Source organism: Leptopilina heterotoma, unplaced genomic scaffold (genome assembly GCF_015476425.1).
Source record: "Leptopilina heterotoma isolate Lh14 unplaced genomic scaffold, ASM1547642v1 Lhet_325, whole genome shotgun sequence".
NCBI classification, from domain to species: Eukaryota; Metazoa; Arthropoda; class Insecta; order Hymenoptera; family Figitidae; genus Leptopilina; species Leptopilina heterotoma.
Window position 1 is genome coordinate 847,153 of NW_025111019.1, and position 19,644 is coordinate 866,796.

General features: G+C 30.3%; 1 protein-coding gene across 9 annotated transcripts in view; it reads left to right on the forward strand.

Annotated features, from left to right (window-relative positions):
• The first annotated feature begins 1,074 nt into the window (after positions 1-1,074).
• LOC122504861 (protein still life, isoforms C/SIF type 2) overlaps positions 1,075-19,644 on the forward strand; it is a 56,357-nt gene continuing 37,787 nt past the window's right edge. For 2 of the 9 annotated variants that reach the window (XR_006301869.1, XM_043616165.1), the window contains exons 1-11: positions 1,077-1,514; positions 6,150-6,331; positions 6,436-6,554; positions 6,659-6,866; positions 7,998-8,245; positions 8,312-8,879; positions 9,477-9,827; positions 10,331-10,387; positions 10,475-10,646; positions 11,236-11,463; positions 11,919-12,048. Coding sequence is in view for 8 of the 9 variants with exons in the window: in XM_043616165.1 (XP_043472100.1) it covers positions 1,348-1,514; positions 6,150-6,331; positions 6,436-6,554; positions 6,659-6,866; positions 7,998-8,245; positions 8,312-8,879; positions 9,477-9,827; positions 10,331-10,387; positions 10,475-10,646; positions 11,236-11,463; positions 11,919-12,048 (2,430 nt within the window). In the remaining variant the exon portion in view is untranslated. Of the gene's footprint in view, positions 1,515-6,149; positions 6,332-6,435; positions 6,555-6,658; positions 6,867-7,997; positions 8,246-8,311; positions 8,880-9,476; positions 9,828-10,330; positions 10,388-10,474; positions 10,647-11,235; positions 11,464-11,918; positions 12,049-19,644 lie in introns of all 9 variants that reach the window. The other 7 variants (XM_043616170.1, XM_043616173.1, XM_043616171.1 and 4 more) reach the window with 7 other exon arrangements.

Here is a 19,644-nt window from a genome sequence, read left to right on the forward strand (position 1 = left end):
AAGGTGGACAACAGCAATGATGTGACAATAATAGTGTCTCAGCTTCTTCCGTTATCTCCGGAATCGTTTCGGATCCTCAATATATTAATCCAGTGCTTCCCAACAAAAAACAAGAAGAAAATCCAAAAAAAAAACAAAAAAAAACAAGAAAACAAAAGAAGTAAATTAAAGAAAGAAGAAAATTAACAGAAAACAAAAAAATAAAATAAAAGCATCAAAAAAAGAAAAAAAAGAAAAAAAGATACAGGAACAAAAAAGAAGACTAAGATTCTAAAATATTGAACATCGACTGACCTGGAATTTGTGTGCCAAAAATTCATAGAGCCAAATTTTTGTGTCAAACAAGTCAATCCAAAAGACTAGAGGAGGAAATTTTAAGGAATTTAAATAAGTGATAGGAAAAGAAAAATTCGCTAATGAAAAAGAAGAATAAGAAGAAGAGAAAATGGTTCAATAAACAAAGAAGGAACGAGAAATAAAAAGAAGAAGAAATAGTAAAAGAAGAAGAAACGATAAAAAATTAAATTAAGAAGAAAAAAGAAATAAAGAAGAAAAAAGAAATGAAAAAGAAATAAAAAAGAAAAGGAAATATAAAGAAAAAGAAAAAAGAAGGAAACGGGAAATACAAAGAAGAAAGAAAAACAAAGAAAAACGGGGAATTTAAAGAAAGAGGAAAAATAAAGAAACAGGAAATTTAAAGAAAGAAGAAAAGTAAAGAAATAGAAGATTGAAAGAAAAAGGAAAAAATACAGAAACGGGAAATTTAAAGAAAGAGAAGATTTAAAGAAAAAGAAAAAAAATAAAGAAACGGGAAATTTAAAGAAAGAGAAAAAATAAAGAAACGTGAAATTTAAATAAAGAGGAAGAATAAAGAAACGTGAAATTTAAAGAAAGAGGAAAAATAAAGAAAGAGAAGATCTAAAGAAAACGGAAAAATAAAGAAATAGTAAATTTAAAGAAAGTGGAAAAATAAAGAAACAGGAAAATTTAAAGAAAAAGGAAATATAAAGAAAAAGTAATGTAATTACGAAAAAATAATTCAAAAGAAAAAGGTAACAAACATAAAAGAGATGGTGAAAAAAAATTACTGAAAAAAGAAACTAAAATCATGCGCAACGCAAGAAAAAACCAAAGAACAAAAAAATAAAACAAGGACAAAATCTACAAAGAAGAAAAAAATTAAAAAAAAAAAATTTTTTTTTATTAAAAAAAAATCCATTTTAAAGCAAAAGAAAAGATAAGAATAGAGAAGAGAAAAAAAAATTAAAAAGGGCAAATTTTTGGTGAAAATATCGAGATCAATAAGTGAAACCTCTTAAAGAATACAAAGTGGAAAGAAAAGGGAAAATGGGCAATAAATTATCCTGCAGTTGTGCGCCCCTCATAAGAAAGGCGTATCGCTATGAGAATTCGCCATGGCAAACGGGAGCGAGACCGGGAATGACAGGAAATGCAGGACGAAGAGGTGATACTGGCCATTTGCTCAGGTGCGGAAGCTTAAGAGAGAGGAAGAGGTGCGCATACCATTCAAAAAACCATATCATTATCATTATTAATACCAAAAAAAAGTCCAATTTTCGTTATTTCCAAACCAAAAAAAAAAAAAGGAAGAGTAATGTTTTCCAAAAAAAGATTCTTTTTCTTCTTCACACTTCCGTCTTGTATATAAAAAAAACACCTTCACTCCCCCCCCCCCCTCCTTCTCTATATCGCACCCTAATTAGTCCTCTTTTTACTGGCGTAACGAGCACTCTCTTTCCCTATCACATCATCTTTCATTCATTTATTCAATGTTTTTTTTTATTTTATTTTCTCGCATGTTATTTGAAAAAAGTTTTCGTTTTTTTCTGTCCTAATATCGAATGTTTAATTTTATTTTGACTTAATTTCGAGTATTTGATATTTGGTCCTAATTCCGACTATTTATTTAATTTTTGTCCTAATTTCGATTATTTGATTTAATTCTGTCCTAATTCTGACTATTTAAATTTATTTCTTTATAATTATGACTATTTAATTCTGACCTAATTTGGACTATTCAATTTAATTTTGTCCTAATTTAGATTATTTGATCTAATTTTGCCCTATTTAATTCTGACTATTTAATATTTTAATTTAATTCTGTCCTAATTCTGAATTTTTAATATTTTAATTTAATTCTGCCCTAATATGGACTATACAATTTAATTCTGTCCTAATTCTGACTATTTAATATTTAAATTTCATTCTGTCCTAATTTTGATGATTTAATTCTGCCCTAATTCGGACTATTCAATTTAATTCTGTCCTAATTCCAAATATTAAATATAATTTTGTCTGAATTTAGACTATTTGATCTAATTTTGTCCAAATTCTGAGAATTTAATATTTTAATTTAATTCTGTCCTAAATCTGACTATTTAATTCTGCCCTAATTCGGACTATTTAATTTCATTCTGTCCAAATTCCGATTATTACATTTCATTTTGTCCTAATTCTGACTATTTTATATTTAAATTAAATTCTGTCCTAATTCGGACTATTCAATTTAATTCTGTCCTAATTCCAAAAATTTAATTTTGTCCTAATTTCAATTATTTGATCTAATTTTGTCCTAATTCTGACTATTTAATATTTTAATTTAATTCTGTCCTAATTAAAACTATTCAATATATTTCTGTCCTAATTCCGATAATTTGATTTAATTCTGTCCTAATTCTGTCTTAATTTAACTATTCAATTCTGTCCTAATTTGGACTATTCAATTTAATTCTGTCCTATTCCAATTATTAATTTCATTCTTTCCGAATTCTGACTATTTAATATTTAAATTTAATTTTGTCCTAAGTCTGACTATTTAATTCTGTCCTAATTCGGACTATTTAATTTAATTTTGTCCGAATTTTGATTATTTAATTTAATTGTGTCCCAATTCTGACAATTTAATATTGTAATTTAAATTTGTCTTAAATATAACTTTTTAATTCTGTCGTAATTCGGATATTTAATTTAATTTTGCCCTAATTCCGACTATTTAATTTAATTTTTAATTTTTACTATTAAAGATAGTCTGAAATAGGACAGAATTAAATTAAAATAATAAATAGTCAGAATTAGGACAAAATTAAATTAAAATAATAAATAGTCAGAATTATGACAAAATTAAATAGTTATATTTAGGACGGATTCAAATTGAAATATTAAATAGTCAGAATTATGCAGAATTAAATTAAAATTAAATAGTCCGAATTAGGACAAAATTAAATTAAATAGTTTGAATTAGGGCAGAATTAAATAGTCAGATTTAGGCCAGAATTAAATTATTTTTCACTATTAAAGATTGTCACTAGTGTTATCGAAGCAAGAAATGATTCCTATTAGGTACTCCAAGTTGTATAGGGGAAATTCAATATGGCTGACATCAGCTGATTTACCGGAGGATAAACAATGCATTGAATTCAATGGGACAAATCAGTTTTTTAACCATAACTTTTTAAATATTCATTTTTGAACCATAGTGTAATGGAAAATTATTCTTTATTTATCGAAATCTATTTTTTAAAACAATAAAATTTAATTTTTTGGTTTTATTGTTTTAAAAAATAGATTTCGATAAATAAAGAATAATTTTCCATTACACTATGGTTCAAAAATAAATATTTTAAAAGTTATGGTTAAAAAACTGATTTGTCCCATTGAATTCAATGCATTGTTTGTCCTCCGGTTAATCAGCTGATGTCTGCCATATTGGATTTCCCCCACCCAACTTGAACTACCTAATATTAAAAGAAAACATAACCTGAAATTTATGAATAACTATATTTATTAAATCGAAAACTACCATTAACATAACCTAAAATTCTAGGCATATAAAATTTATAAATAAATAAATTTTTGAATAAAGCTAAAACTACCATTAACATAACTTAAAATGATTAAAAATTTTAGGTACAGTTAAGGTCTCTTTAGTCGTAGAACGTCACATATGTTTCTAAAATGATCTAAAAGGAGCAAGAGCAGAATAAAATTTCTTAACCTATAAATCGTAGCTTCTACGTGAGAGAGATAAGGGGCCGTCCATATATTACGTAACGCTAATTTTTGAAAATTTTGACCCCCCCCCTCCCCCCATGTAACACGCTGTTACATACATTAGCGCCATTTTTTTGGCTTATCGTAACAAATAGCTTGACCCCCCCTCCCCCCAAAAAGTGTTACGTAATATATGGACGATCCCTAAGGACAGAACGTATTTCTGTCCTTTTCTCTCTCTCTCTCTCTCACGTAAAAGTTCACGATTTACGATTAAAGGTTATATACATTCCGCGTTATGGCACTAAGAACAAACTATGAAAATTTTATCAGTTTCTCTCATTATTCCTCTAATTCCGCACGCCGGTGACAATCTTTAAAAATTTTATTTCAATTTCCCTAATTCTTTTTAATTCATTATATTATTACCCTTTTTTTTGTCTCATTCTTAATTTCGTTTAGTCTCAATTTTCTTTTTGTTTTATTTTAATGTATGATGGTATTTACTTTATTTTAATATCCTATTTATTTTTCTTCGTTTATTTTTATTTTCTTTTTCTTATATTTTTTTCTTTTCTTTATTTTCTTCTTTTTTATATTTTTTATTTTCTTTTTATTCTTTTTATTTTTTATTTAAGAAAGTGACAATTGTTTTTTGAGAAAAAAAATTGTTTCTTAACATTATTGTTTGTTTTTTTTAGAAGAAAGTAACAATTATTTCTTTTCCATAAATTTATTTATTGTTTTCTAAATAAAAATATAATTCTCTAAACAATTTTCATAGTCGACGGCGTCGACGACACTTTGGGGTCGATGCGCGCGCAACGATTGCCAACTGAATTTTTTATAGAGTAGAAAAAATTTCCCCTGTTTAGCAAATTGTTATTATATTAAAATTGGAGAAACTGTACTCTACTATATAGTTATTAAATAACCAGTAATAATTTATTGCATTTAATTTTGTGCCGTATTTACGTAGATTTAATTTTTTGATAAAATTATCTCAAGTGCTAAAGTTGGCAATCGATGCGCGCGCATTCTCATCGAGTCAAGGTCGACGCAGCAGAAGCACGTTCAGTGATGGTCCAAACTTTTAATTTAAGCAATTAAAGACTAAACGAAATTAAGAAAACACAAATAAAACAATTATTATTGTAGAAATCAAATATTTATATTAAAATAATTATAATTATTTTAATATTTTAAAAATATTTTAAAATAATTATAATTATTTTAATAGTTTAAAAATATTTTAAAATAATTATAATTATTTTAATATTTTGGTTTCTATTATAATAATTTTTTTTTTACCTAAAGTATTAAAAAATAATTCTTTTAAAAATTGAGAAAAGAATAATTTTTGACCCGTTTGAGTAAAATTACAAGACAAACTGTAGAATTTATGATCTAACAGACAGAATTATATTTTTCTAAATATTTTTTCGTAGATTTTATTTTTTCTTCTTTCTCTTCACTTCACTGAATCGTCACATCTTGCTTAGCATGCTTAGAAAGTATTTTAGAATTAGTAACAACTTTTGTTTTTTGATTCCTAGGTAGTCTCTGTTTCTTTTCTTCGTCTAACTTTTTATAAACAAAAAACTTGTTATTTTTTTTTACTTTCGATATTCGGTTTATTTATTAAACTAAATTATTCTTAGTGCTTAATTTATTACTATTTATTACTTATTACTAATTTACTAAATAAAATACGAGACACGCGTTGAAGAAAGGTACTTCAAAAGCAAAGAATTTTAAGGTTATGTTTGTATCACTTTTAATTAAAAGATTCGCGTTTTAATTTCGTAAAGTTGAAATCAGTTTTTTATTTTATGCAATGAAAATAAAAAGTTGATCCCTTTTCTATATTTTCGATTCAAAAATAAATTTTTTAAGTATCTTTCTTCAAAGCGCGTCATAACTTAAAATTTTCTGCTTCTTAGGTATCTTTCTTCAAAGCGCGTCACTTTTTTATTTAGTAATTAGACAATATTTTTCTTTCTTTCTTTCTAAAATTCAAAATCTTCGTTTTTCAAAAATAGATTTTCAAAAATAGATTTTCAAAATTAGTTTTTCAAAATTAATAACGAAAAAACGAAAAAATTTGTAGTTGGTAAAGTGTTTTTTTTCGATTACAGACTTTGGGCCGAAGTATTTCACGTGAGTGCGAGCAGCGGCTCAGTGAAATGGCAGCAAATTTCCGAGGATTTGGTACCGGTGAATATTGTTTGCATTCAGGATTCGCCAGAATGCATTTTTCATATTACAGCTTACAATAGTCAAGTGGACAAAATTCTTGACGTTCGACTTGTTCAGCCAGGTAATAAATAAACATTTCTTGAAAAATATCATCGAATAATTTTTCTTTTAATTTAAAATGGTTTTTTTTTCGGTCAAAAATATAACCGAATTATTTTATTTCAGGAACTAGAATCGGCCTAGCTTCGGAATGCTTCGTCTATTGGAAAGACACAATGACTAATGACACATGGGGATTGAATTTTACTTCTCCGATTGACGCGAAACAATTTCGCGAATGTTGCGTAAGGAATTTGATCCAATTTGGAAATTTTCATTTGAATCTTAATTAAATTTTTTGGAAAGTAATTAATTTTCTTAGAAATTAATTAATTTTCTTCCATTTCAGTCACCCTCCTTCAAGATTGCACGTAAGGCCTCGTCTTCCTATTCGCTCAAATTGGAGCCACCGAATAAACAGAAAAACAAAACGCGAAGAAAGCCTCTTTCGACACCAGCATCGCCGAACAGATCGAAAGAGCCGATTTGCACATGCATGACACCAGAGCAACTCGCAAGACTTCGAAGTCAGGACCCAAGATATCGAACTACTTGTGGTAAGACATTTTTTTTTGAAGAATAATCATCGAACAGTACCGCTTTCTATTATATTACTGTCCTGCTTTCTTCCTTTCAAAAAAAGAAAAAGATTTTAAGAAAACCCTACAATTTTAGAAAAAGAGAAATTAGATCATTAGTTGTCAAAACTTCCAAAATTTTTGTAGAAATTCTTTCTTAAAAGAATGCTCTCTCGAATTAGAAGCAAAAGTTAGAGGAATTATTTCTTGAACCAAGTCATTTGAAATTGTTTTGAAAGCGATTCCTTTTTTTATTTTGGGTGCGCACTTAAAAAAATGTTTGTTTGTACATGATTGGCATTTCAATTTTTGTCTGAAACAAGTAAACAAATAGTTTTCTTAAAAAGTGATAAATTTTGTGAACAGAGTGACGAAGCTGTTTTAAAAAAAAATTTTAATGGAAGCACTTCAAAAATTGACTTTATGTTTTGGGCTAAAAATACCGTATATAAGATTGGATAAAAATGTTTCTATTCAATCGAAAAAATCCTACGTCACTCTGTGGAAAATCTATTTAGGAAGATGTATTTTAATTTTCAAGTCAATCGGTTGAATAGTTTTTGAGTTATCATGTACACCGTTTCGAAAAATCTGGTTTTGAGAAAAACGCAAACGAAGAAAAAATGTACTTTAGTGTATTATAACTTGAAGCTTTGTCAACTTAGTAATTAATCAGCAATTCCTGAGCCATAATACTCTTCTCCTAGAATGGAAAGAATGTCGTCCGATTTCTTTTGTTGAGCTCTTTTTAATTTTCTGGCCTCTGTCGTCTCCTGCACTCTCAGGTTGGCGATGGATACTCGGCGTTGGTCAAATTCTTCGCATTTGGTCCGATTTTTAAATTTAATACTTTCTACCCAGACACACAGTTTTTGGCATTTTTATTTAACATTAAAATTTACGTATAAAACTCAACAATTTTTACTCTGTAGCTCGGAGCCAAAGAATGATCCTAGTCAGCAATTGCTAGTCCACTTTAGGGTCTTTTCTTGTTGACCATTTCCCAAACGAAATAAATTGAAGCCAAACACCCAAAATGGAATCGCTCTTTAAATTTCAAATGATCAGGTCGAGAATAATTTTTTCTAAATTTGTAAACTTTTGACGAAGTAGGTGCATCAACATTGCCAAGAACAATGGCACGTTCGACTGAAATGGAAATGACACCAGGACGTGATAAAATAACGGCGGCTACGTCCAGCGCGTCTCTCTACGACAATGTCAATAACGCAAATCAACCTCTAGGGAAAGCAATGAAAAGTAGCGATTCCATCAAGAAAGACAAACAACAGCAGAATGAAACATGTCAAACGGTACCAAAGACAGCAACCATCGGAACCGCCACCGTAGGGTCACAGGTAAATTTCCGTTCCTTATGTCCCTCGTTCTTAGTTCCAAATAAAGCAAATTTGAACTTTTTACAGATCGACAGTCCTGAAGATAAGGGCACAGGGATATCGCCGAAGAAGGGTTCGAAGCAAAATCAGGACACATCGACCCATCAGAATGGAATGGAGACACTGAAATCGGAGGGAGTGCAGGCTGGTGGAACACTGCAGAATAAATCATTTCGTCGGGAGCAATTGCATCATACGAAGTCGGCGGACTATACGGAACTTGAGATGCAAAATGGGAATATATTCAATATTGTGAATAATAATCATACGAGAAAGTCGAAGAGTAAAAGTACGGATGATATGAGAATTGAGAATGCTGCTCAGAATGGAATGAGTCTTGATCCGAATACGCTGAAGAGAATGCTGATACCGATACCTAGTATTGATAGTCCTGTGACGTCGCCGGAAATGTCGAGGAAGCGACACGTTCATCCGAGTTATCACTATCATCCCAGTAATAATAATCAGAAGTACATGATGTCGGAGGTTGAGAATGAAAATTATTATCGAGCACCTTATAATAATAAATTTCAGGGATCGAGAAGTGTCCACGACATCGGGAGGCAGTACGGAAGGAACAATACATTCGAAAGAGGTTTGATATTTGAATTATTCTTTTTGTAGGGTCTAGTTTAGTTTTTAGTTTCATCCCGATTTTATCGAATGCACTTTTTTTAAATCATCATTATCATATTCTTCCTTCTGACCTTTGCATTCAACAAATGACCTTTGCAGACAAATTTTCGGGCGAGTAGGAAAGGTTGCAGTCCTTTATTTTATTTGAGTGACCCTTTCGAACAATGTCCTTAACTTTAATATTAATTAAAAGTAAATTAACAAATGGGGTTTCCGGTTTCTTGTCAAGCCATTGATCAAGGGTTTTGTGAAATCTGAATTTGAATGATTTTGTGCATGATTAATTGTCAGCGAATGTTACATGACCAATGACAGTTTCCAAGACAATTTTAGGTAGTGTTCAGTGGGGATAGGAAAGAGGGTTCTTCACCATTTCCATGGGACAAATAAGGGACCCCCGCTTATGGTTCCGCTTATGGTTAATGGAAGTCTGTACGAATCCCGTATGTTTGGGAGAGAGTATAAAATACTGAAAGAAAGGGATAGAGAGAAAAAAATCATTTGCACATGTTCCATAAAAAAGTTGCACGTAGCCTGTTTTTGTTGATCATCTTAGGCGGGAGAAACCGGATGTTCTTAGATTTGGAACCTAATCGGTGCACAGGTGACGTGTCTCCACCATCGGACAATGTTATATTCGACAATCAATGTTACGCGACAACGCCAAGTTCATCGAATGGCAATTCGGACATGGAACAGACGAATCACTGCAATTCGCGAAAATGCAACAATGGTCAATATCATCAGCAAAATATGCAGTCTGTTTCGACGCCTGGTACGCCGACGAGTCGACTTCTACTTGAATATGAGATGCATCTTAGGAATACACTTGCCAAAGGAATGGACGCTGAGAGTATTAGTCTTCATACATTCGAGGCTTTACTGACGCAGAGTATGGAGAATCTGGGTGAGTTTATTTTTTTGTATTTAGACAAGGGGCATTCTAACATAACCTTAAAATACATTACAGAAGTTGAGCCTTCTTATTATGATTATGGCTTTTTGCAGGGCAGTAGGCCAGAGGTTTGAATCTTGAAACTATGAACCTAGGTAACATATGTAACATATGTCTCATGCGACATGATGAATGGTATTCTTGAATCACTCGTGACATACCGAGAAAAACGCAGAACAGATTCGCGAACGTGAAACATGAGATAGAAAAAGATACAAATATATTTCTGTCCTTTTCTAACTCATGCTTTGCGTCCGCGACCGAAGGTTCTGCTTTCCGATTTATTGCGCAGACTCGAGGCAATATCGATGTTTCTCGATAAAAAAATTCGAGAAATGTGTCGATATTGACACTCGATTCTGCGCAATAGTTTCCATAATGTATTTGGAGGTTATGTTAAAAAACTTTTGACAAAAGTAGCTCTCGAGCTTAGTTGTCTAAATTATTTTTTCCAGAATTTGCAGAAAATATTCCACTAAACGTGCAACGCACACCTCACGCATCTAGACGACGTAAGTTTCGTTATTTCTTTTCCAAACCGTTCTTCCTCTTTTTCCGAATTCTTTTTGTATGTTGAAAATTGCTTTTTCTTTTTTCAGGCTCAAACTCAAATAAATCTTCGACATTGCCCCTGTCCTATCGATATTGCACCGAGAGGCAGAACAGTAAAGATCGAGATGGATATTACAGCGACAGGAACGAGATTATCAGGGAGAAGAGGGAGAGGGACATTGATCGAGATCGAGGTTATCTTAGTGATTACAATTCCAGGTAATATTTATTGCTTTTTAAATTTTTTTCCTTCTTTCTAAATTTTAACTGGTAAAAATCAAATTCTCCTACTGCGCAAACCGGATCTCCTCCTCCTTTGGACTCTATTTTTATGCCTACCCCCTCCCTCGTTCCTTTTTTACAGGAAACAATTCAAATTGAATCCTTCGACCTAACGGAAAGTCCGTGTACTTTAGTTTTCAAAATGGCTGCGTCTATGTGGAGTTTCTCATAAAGTAAACAATGTGTTTGTGAAGTGATGATTTTTAATGACATTAAACAATAATTAGGAAATGAAGAAGATAAAATAAACGAAATTGTTGGCCGCGACGTTTTGACCCATAATCGAAGTGTCGAAATTCCAAAATCGATTTTTTCCGCAGTGACATTTTTTATAGAACAGTTACCGACTGATGCTAACCGACTGTTACCGACATTCGCTTGTAAAAAAATAGTAAAATACACATTGCTTCGTGAAATTTTTAACAATTTGACCCATGTGGAATATTGAAAAACTATTTTTCGCTCTTTCTATTTATTATCATTTTTTTTTTTTAAGTAATTTTTTTTTGTTTTCCTTTTTTTATAGATGCGCAAGTTGCATTGGAGAATCAGCTCGCGCCCAATGGTTTCGACATTCGGATGGTTGGCAGTCCGGAAGTTCAACTCTTGGCTCGGGTGCTTCCAGTTCAATGAATCCCAGTTACGCTGGACACAAAAGGGAATCCCCTTGGGATTCGCTTCCCTCACTTCGTCACGAAGGAAGCCTCAACGATAGTGGCTACAAATCAAATCGAACTGATTCTCTCGAGCAAAGGTACATTTATAAATTTTCATTTTTCTCTTATACGCGATTCGCAGAGTTGAACGAAAATTACAAACATAACCTAAAATTATCTTTCCTCGGAAGGCGTGACTATTTTATTTATAAACGAAACAAGCCCTTTCGTATTTTTAATATTTTTACTTCACGAATAGTTTTTAAATAAAAATAGAAACAGTATTTAAGTCCCTGAAATTAGCGTCGACGCTGAATGTGGAAAATAATTTTTTTCGCGAAATTAAAAGAGAATAGAAATTTCTAATTTAATTTTCGAAAACAAAAAATTTTCGACGCTAACTTTTCAGGGACGTCAGTATTTTCTTAATGCTCTCGAGAAATTAAAAAAAGAAAAAAAAATTAAAATAGAAAAAACTTGACGATTCTCAGAAATTGATTTCAACTTGTGGGAATTGAAGAAAATTTACTATATTGGTTTGGCTTTTTTTCAGAAGCACTTTTGACAGACAAGACAGTATCCGATCGGATTATATGTCAGATCGAGAAGGAAGGTACGGAATTGTGCAACAAGCTTCTTTAGAAAGCACCGACTCGAGGCTTTGCTACTTGACGTCCTCAGAGGTGAGCAAACCAAGTGCCATTTGACCTTATCGTCCCAATTTCAGCTCTTCCAATTCACTTATATACACTATATACACACACTATTCACAATAGTTGCCTTTCAATTTACTCCTTTTCTCCATTTCTTTTTTTGACAAATTTTTTTTAAAAGTATTTTTAATATTCTCGCCTTTCTCCAAACTTATTGAATTTCTATTTTTAACATTTCTATTGTCTATGTTAATTTGTTTTTGATATTTTTATGTGCATTTGTGACTCCATTGTTCGAAAAAAAATTTCGAAATAATTTGAGGTTATGACCACCGCACAATGGGGAATTTTGATAAAAAAGGGTGACAAAGTCAGAGAACTTTTTATTGGAAGCATTTAAAAAGATAAAACCTTTTGGAGGGTGTTGTTCAAACCCTTTTGATTAAAGGAAAAATAATAATTCTCCTAATAGAAAAACAGCTAATTTTTTTTTGGCTGGATTTGGTAAGATGTCGGTCGTGATTGGTTGAAAATTTTATGATGACGGTCGCGATTGGTTGAAATAACATGATGACGGTCGCTAAAATAAAAAAGTTTATTTGGAAAATACGTTTTCTTGTAAATTTTTAAACGCTTTTTCTGAATCTGCGATTGTTTTTAAAAAATTAAAAATAGCTGATCCAATATAGCAAAGATTCTTAGCTCATTTTTAAAATCAATAGAATTCACTTTAAACTTGTTACTCAGAGGGTTTTTGGGGTCGCTGATTATGAAGATGTCGTCAGATTTTAAAAATTCAAAATGGCTGATCCAATATGGCGGAGGTTCTTAGCTAATTTTTAAAATTAATTAAATTTACTTGAAACTTGTTACTCGGGGGTTTTTGGGGTCGCTGATTACGAAGATGTGGTCAGATTTTAAAAATCCAAAATGGCTGATCCAATATGGCGGAGGTTCTTAGCTAATTTTTAAAATTAATTAAATTCACTTGAAACTTGTTACTCAGGGGTTTTTGGGGTCGCTGATAACGAAGACGTTGTCAGTTTTTAAAAATTCAAAATGGCGGATCCAGTATGGAGGACAATTTTTTTTTAAATCAATCGGATACACTTGGAAATTGTTTCTAGGTGGTTTTTTTGGGTCGCTGATTACGAATATGTTGGCGGTTTTTCAATAAAAAAAAACCCTCGGTAAAATAACCTAAAGTAAAATTTCTTAAAGACTGAAAATTGTAATTGTTCCATTTTCTTAATCAGAAGAAGATCACATATTTCACATTTTCTTTTTACTTTCAATTCAAGATTCTATTTTTGTATGTAAAAATGTAACATTCTCACTCGCGATGTTCAAATATTTATTTTCATTAAAATGAAAAATCCCCAGAGGAATTTTCTTCTCTTTTGGCGAAACTTTTCAGAAAGCCTCACGAGAATTTTTTTCTTATTAAAAATGCAAATATTCTTTTTTTTAAAAAAGAAAACCCTGTTTCTATAATACTGAATTATTTATTTTTCCTTTAGTTTATTATTATTTATTAAGAATTAAAAATTATTTATGAAGAATTAAAAATTATTTACTAAGAATTAAAAATTATTTATCAAGAATTAAAAATTATTTATTAAGAATTAAAAAGAAATATAAAAGAACATTTTTAAATTAAAAATAAAAATGTTAAAAAGGAAGCACACAAAAAAAGTGAACTGAATAATTGATTTTCTTTAAAAGTAGAATCGGAAATAAATAGCAGAAATTCGAAAGTCTGGTTTTTAAATTTTTAATAAGCTTTTATCACAATACAATCAGTAAAATTGTCTTTATTTTTGGTGTTTCTTTTTTTTTGCAATATGGCATATAGCGATGTTTTACTTCCTGTGGGGCGTCGCAGGTTATTACACTAACTAGGTCAATCGACACTTTCTTCTAATGAGGCAATTCGATTCTATTTTATCTAATAAGAAATTGATTTTCTTGGTATTCATATTTGTTTTTTAATTTACCCCGACCCCTCCCCCCCTCGTCAAAATCAAGTATTTTCGCTCGAGTTAGACAAGGAAGAAAATATTTTTTGTTCCTTTGTCTTATTGTTTACGTTTCCTCTTCGCGATCGAGTTTCGCGAATTTATTCGACGTTGACTACCTAACTGTGCCTAAACAGAGAGTGAAAAGTAAATATTTTTCTTTCTTTGTGAGAGAGAAAAGGAAAGAAATATCTTTTGTTCTCTTTTTAGAAAAAGGCTAATGGTGTTTCTATCCTTTTCTCTCTCGTGGTAAAATTAAAAATTAGTGAGATTCAAGGTCAACGGAGATTAGAAATCAGAATCACAAACGGAACCGGAAAAATGATTAATTAAAGAAAATATAAATAGTTTTTGCTTATGTTTTTTAAATTTTTATTTATATTTATTAGCATGGAATATATTTATATTATTTTTATTTCTATTGAGGATCATTATTGAGTATGAAAAGTATAAAAAAACGAATAAAATGTTACGTCAAAGGCATTCAAAATTAAAATGTAATTACAATATTTTTAATAGGACAGGCAACATAACCTCAAATTTTTATGAACACAAAGCGACCTAACCTTTTTGACTATAGTGACGTGACATTAAAATACTCTGAGTTTGAATTTTACCTACCCACCCCTGCAATCGATGGATAAATCGATTGTGACAATAAAGGTGCGTTCACACGAAATGTTTGTCTAATCAAGGAATGTCGAATCAGTAGATAAAAAAAAATTGAGTAAACACTGTTTTCGAATGAGTTGTGTATAAAGTCGCGAATACAATGTGTTGGTTTATAACTTTGCTGATATTTGTAGACTGCATTAATATTGCAGCTTGAAAGAGATTTTTCTTTTTCAAACGTTTCTATATACATCGGTCGTGAAGGAGAGAGAGAGAGAGAGAAAAGAGTAGGGTGGGTGGGGTATATTTTGTCCTTTTTGTGCACTTATTTGCGTTGTTGTAAATGTGCATCGCAATGTAAGAGCTAACGGCGAACAGCTAACGTAAATCGATTCAGGGAGAGAGAGAAAGAAAAAGATAGAGAAAAGTAGAGAGAGAGAGAGAAAAGATACAGAAAGGGAGAGAGAGAAAGATAGAGAAAAGTAGAGAGAGAAAAATATACAGAAAGGGAGAGAGAGAGAAAGATAGAGAAAAGCAGAGAGAGAGAGAGAGAGAGAAATAGGGAAAGGGAGAGAGATAGAAAGAAATAGAGAGAGAAAAAGATAGGAAGAGGGAGAGAGATAGAAAGAAATAGAGAGAGAGGAATAGTCTTCTCTCTATTAAAAGATATTGCGGCGGAGAAAGAAGGTGAAAGAAGCGGAGAAGGGGGGGGGGGCGACATGTACATACTCACACAAAACACGACTGTCAATGGTTATATAGTTATAGAAACCGAGTTTGTCGACTTTAAAGGTTTATAGTCGTATCCGCAAAATCAAAAAGAGTCGTAAACTCTTTTATATGCTGTTGGGTGTAATCCCGAGTATCATATATCATTTCTTTTTACTTCCACCCAATGCTTTTCATTCCACAAGGCATAAAAATTTTGTTGTCTCTTGTACGGTAAACATAAATTACTGGAAATTATTTGTATACTTTAAATGTGGGAGTGAGTTAACCTAAAAAAATATGTTCTTGTCGATATAATTGGATAAAGGTATCAGCACAATTGCTTCGGGAACGAATGGCGTGAGTTAGAAAAGGACAGATGGATGTTTGTGTTTTTTTCTATCTCCATACGTTTTCGTTTGCATATGAGACTTTTAACCTTTTAAAATCGCATCGACTGTGGGACCCCCTTAAGGTTATGTTTAGTTGACAATCTCTAAAGGCCGAATTTTTTCGGTTCTTTTTTTTCTTATAGATTTACTTAGAAAGAAAGTTTAAAATATAAATAAAGAGGAAATATTCGTAAATTTCAAATATTTACTGTAAAATGTACTGTAAAAAAATCTTGTTCCAAAGGACTTTCGAGCGTCAGTTGCTCTTTAGCATTTGTCAGAAAGAAACTAAAGGTTGTGTCTACAATGGACCTTCGAATACATTAACGAATCTAATGCGCAGACTCGAGATATCGAATCGTCGATATCGATATCGATATATTTCTCGAGTCTGCGCGTTGGGTTCGTTAATGTATTTGGAGGTTATGTTGAAACAAGGAAAGAAAAGGACGCAAACAGCTTCTGTCTTTTTCTTTTGCATGTGGTTTTTGCTTTCTGCCCTTAATGTTGATTTAAGGCCAACGCAGAATAGATCTGTAACCGGAACCGCAATCGTAAGCGTAACCGTAAGAATGAGTTAGAGAAGGATAGGTATATTGTTTATCCTTCTCTAACTCATTCTTACGCTTACGGTTACGATTGCGGTTCCGGTTACAGATCTATTCTGCGTTGGCCTTTAGATTCAATTTCTAGTTTTAAGAGTCGTTACAAGTTTTATATTTTGTATTTGGAGGTTATGTTAAAACAATGTTATGTTGAAATGTTTTTAAAATAAAAATATCAACAATAAGACTGCGGGAACAAAGACGATAATAGTTATAACCTGCAATTTCCATCAACTTTATAGAAATATGAGTGTGTGTGTGTGTGTGTGAATGTGAAAATTAATATTATATATGAATTTTCAGTGAGATGAGAAATTTATATCGTACAGCCCTGACCTCCCTCTATTTTCTCTCGACCTCCCACTCTGATATGGAATTGCAAACCGCCTCCTCCTCCTCCCTCTCACCCCAAACCCCCCCCCCCCCAAGTGTCTGGTATTGATTCCCTTGGAAAAGCGCGAGCCCTCTTCCCTGATCTCCAGCAGTCAGGAGCAAAGCACGTCCGAAGCTAGCAGCTCCTCGTACTTCGGAAAAAATTACCTGCTCGGTCCTTCAAAACAAACAAACAAACCAAAAAAAATTAAATTAATACTTCCCCTTTGGCAAAAAAAAAAATAATAATCTCTAAACACTTTCCTCGGGAGATAAAAGAAAAAAATCAAAATTTGTATTTTTTGACAAGTGAGATTTTTTAATTCCCCCAAAAAAAAGAAATGGTCAGTGATAAACACCTTATTGATGATTAAACTGCCAGGAAATGTTAAGCGTCCCCGTCTTGAGGCAAACTTGAAAAATTGTTTCTTGTAAATAGTGACAATGTAGTTTTTAATCAAAAAAAAAAAAAAAGAAGAAGAAGAAAGAAAAAGGAAAGCAAAAAGTAGGAAAAAGAAGAAGAAGAAGAAGAAAAAGAATAGTAAAAGAAGAACGAAGAAGAAAGGAAGAAAAAATAACGAGGGACCTGAAATATAATGAAGATTCCAAAAGTAAACATTATAAGAATTTGCAAAGAAAAAATTGTTTTTAAAATCGAAAGGAAAAGTATTATTTAGATTGTGGAAAAAATTGAAATTGTTAATTAATGAATCAATTATGATTTAATAATGAATTCATAGTGAATCATTAATGAAACAATGATGAATTAATAAATGAATCAACAGTGAATTAATAATGAATTAATAATGAATCAGTAATGAATTTTTATTAATTTTTCATTAATAATGAATTAATAGTGAATCAACAATGAATCAACAGTGAATTAATAATGAATCAACAGTGAATCAACAATGAATCAATAATGAATCAACAATGAATTAATAAAGAATCAATAATGAATCAACAATGAATTAATAAAGAATCAATAGTGAATCAACAGTGAATTAATAATGAATCAACAATGAATTAATAATGAATCAGTAATTAATTAAAAATGAATCAACAATGAATCAATAGTGAATCAACAATGAATTAATAATGAATCAATAATAAATTAACAATTAAAATCAAATAATTCGCGATATTGGAAAAATTTGAATCTTCAAGAAATATTTTAGTGAAAAAAGAAAAGAAAAAAGAAATTTCCCGAATTAGGAAAAATTTGATTAATGGAAAAGTAATTTTTTTTCACGGGAAGAAAGCGGTGTAAACAACATTAAATGGTAATTTGAAGATAATGAAAGAGAATTTACATAGCGTTATAATTGAAGCTAAATATAGAGGATATTGATAAACATCAACTGGTAGTTGAAGATAATTAGAACATTATGTATATTTATTGGCGATGAAGGCAAATAAGATATAATTGAAGGTATTTACAACAAAAAAGAAAAAGAAGAAAAACAACAATCAACGTTAAAATAATTGATTTTTACAAAAAGATCTGCAATCAACGTTAAGTAATTGATATTTACAAAAGGATTAACAATCAACGTTCAAATAATTGATATTTACTTAAAGAATTGATAACTGAAGATAATGGAAGATAATTGAAGTTATTAGGAGGTATTGGAAAATAATTGAAGATATTGAAAAATAATTGAAGATATTGGAAGATAATTGAAGGTATTGAAAAATATTGAAAAATAATTGAAAAGTAATCGAAGATATTAGAAAATATTGATAAATAATTGAAGATATTGAAATATAATTGAAGATATTTAAATAAGAGAAAGTAAAGTCCCAACTGAAGATAATCAAAGAAAAGACTGGAAAAAATTGAAGATATTTAAAAAAAAAGATTTATTAGTAACGGTTCAATCATAATTGAAGATAATTGATTATTATTGAAGACTATTGAATATATTTGCTTAATAAGAAAGTAAAATTATTTGTCATGTAAATATTCAATTACTATTGAAGATAGTAAAAATATTGAAGAAATTCGAAAACAATTGAAGTTGAATTATAATTGAAGATATTCGAAAAACAGCATTGAAGTTGAGTTATAATTGAAGTAATTCGAATACAGAATTGAAGTTTAGTGCTAATTGAAGATATTCAAAAACAGAATTGAAGTTGAGTGATAATTGAAGATATTTATAGATGAAGATTATTTACTGTAAATATATATATTGAAGATATAAGTGAAGTTATTAAAGATATATATTGAAGATTATTATTAGTCTAGAGTGATATTTAAAAACAATGATATAAATTTAAATAATTTAACAGCCTTCGTAAAAAATGAAATATTATAAAAATTGAAGACAATTACTTTGAGACAGAAAGCTTATATATTATTGAAAAGCAGATACTTTTTAGTGGAAAATTTACGTAAATTTTCATAAATTTTCAAAAATATTAAAAAATATTAAAAAATATTTCAAAATATCTCTATAAAGGTGTAAAAAGCTTGATTTCAAAATATCTCTACAGATGTAAAAAAGCTTGATTTAAAAATAACTCTACAGGTGTAAAAAAGCTTAATTTCGAAATATCTCTAAAAAGCTCGATTTTAATGAAAAAACTAAAAACACTTTAAAACCGGAAATTCATTTTTAAAAAGTATTTCAAAAACTTCGTCTTCAAAAATACCTCCAAGTGGAAAATTAATCAAGTTAAAATTTTGGAATTGAAAACATTTTCGAAAAATTGAAACTCAAAAGCAAAAAACTTCTTGGATTTCAATTTTCAGTGAAGAAAGAACACTTGAAAAAAAACTACGTGAATTTTTGAATTAAAATTAAAAAAAAAATTCCGTGAAATAAATTTAAAAAATAAATATATTCTCGCAGAGAGTAAAAAATAGTTATAAGGGCAAAAAAAAAAAAATAATAAAGTGATATATAAAGAAAA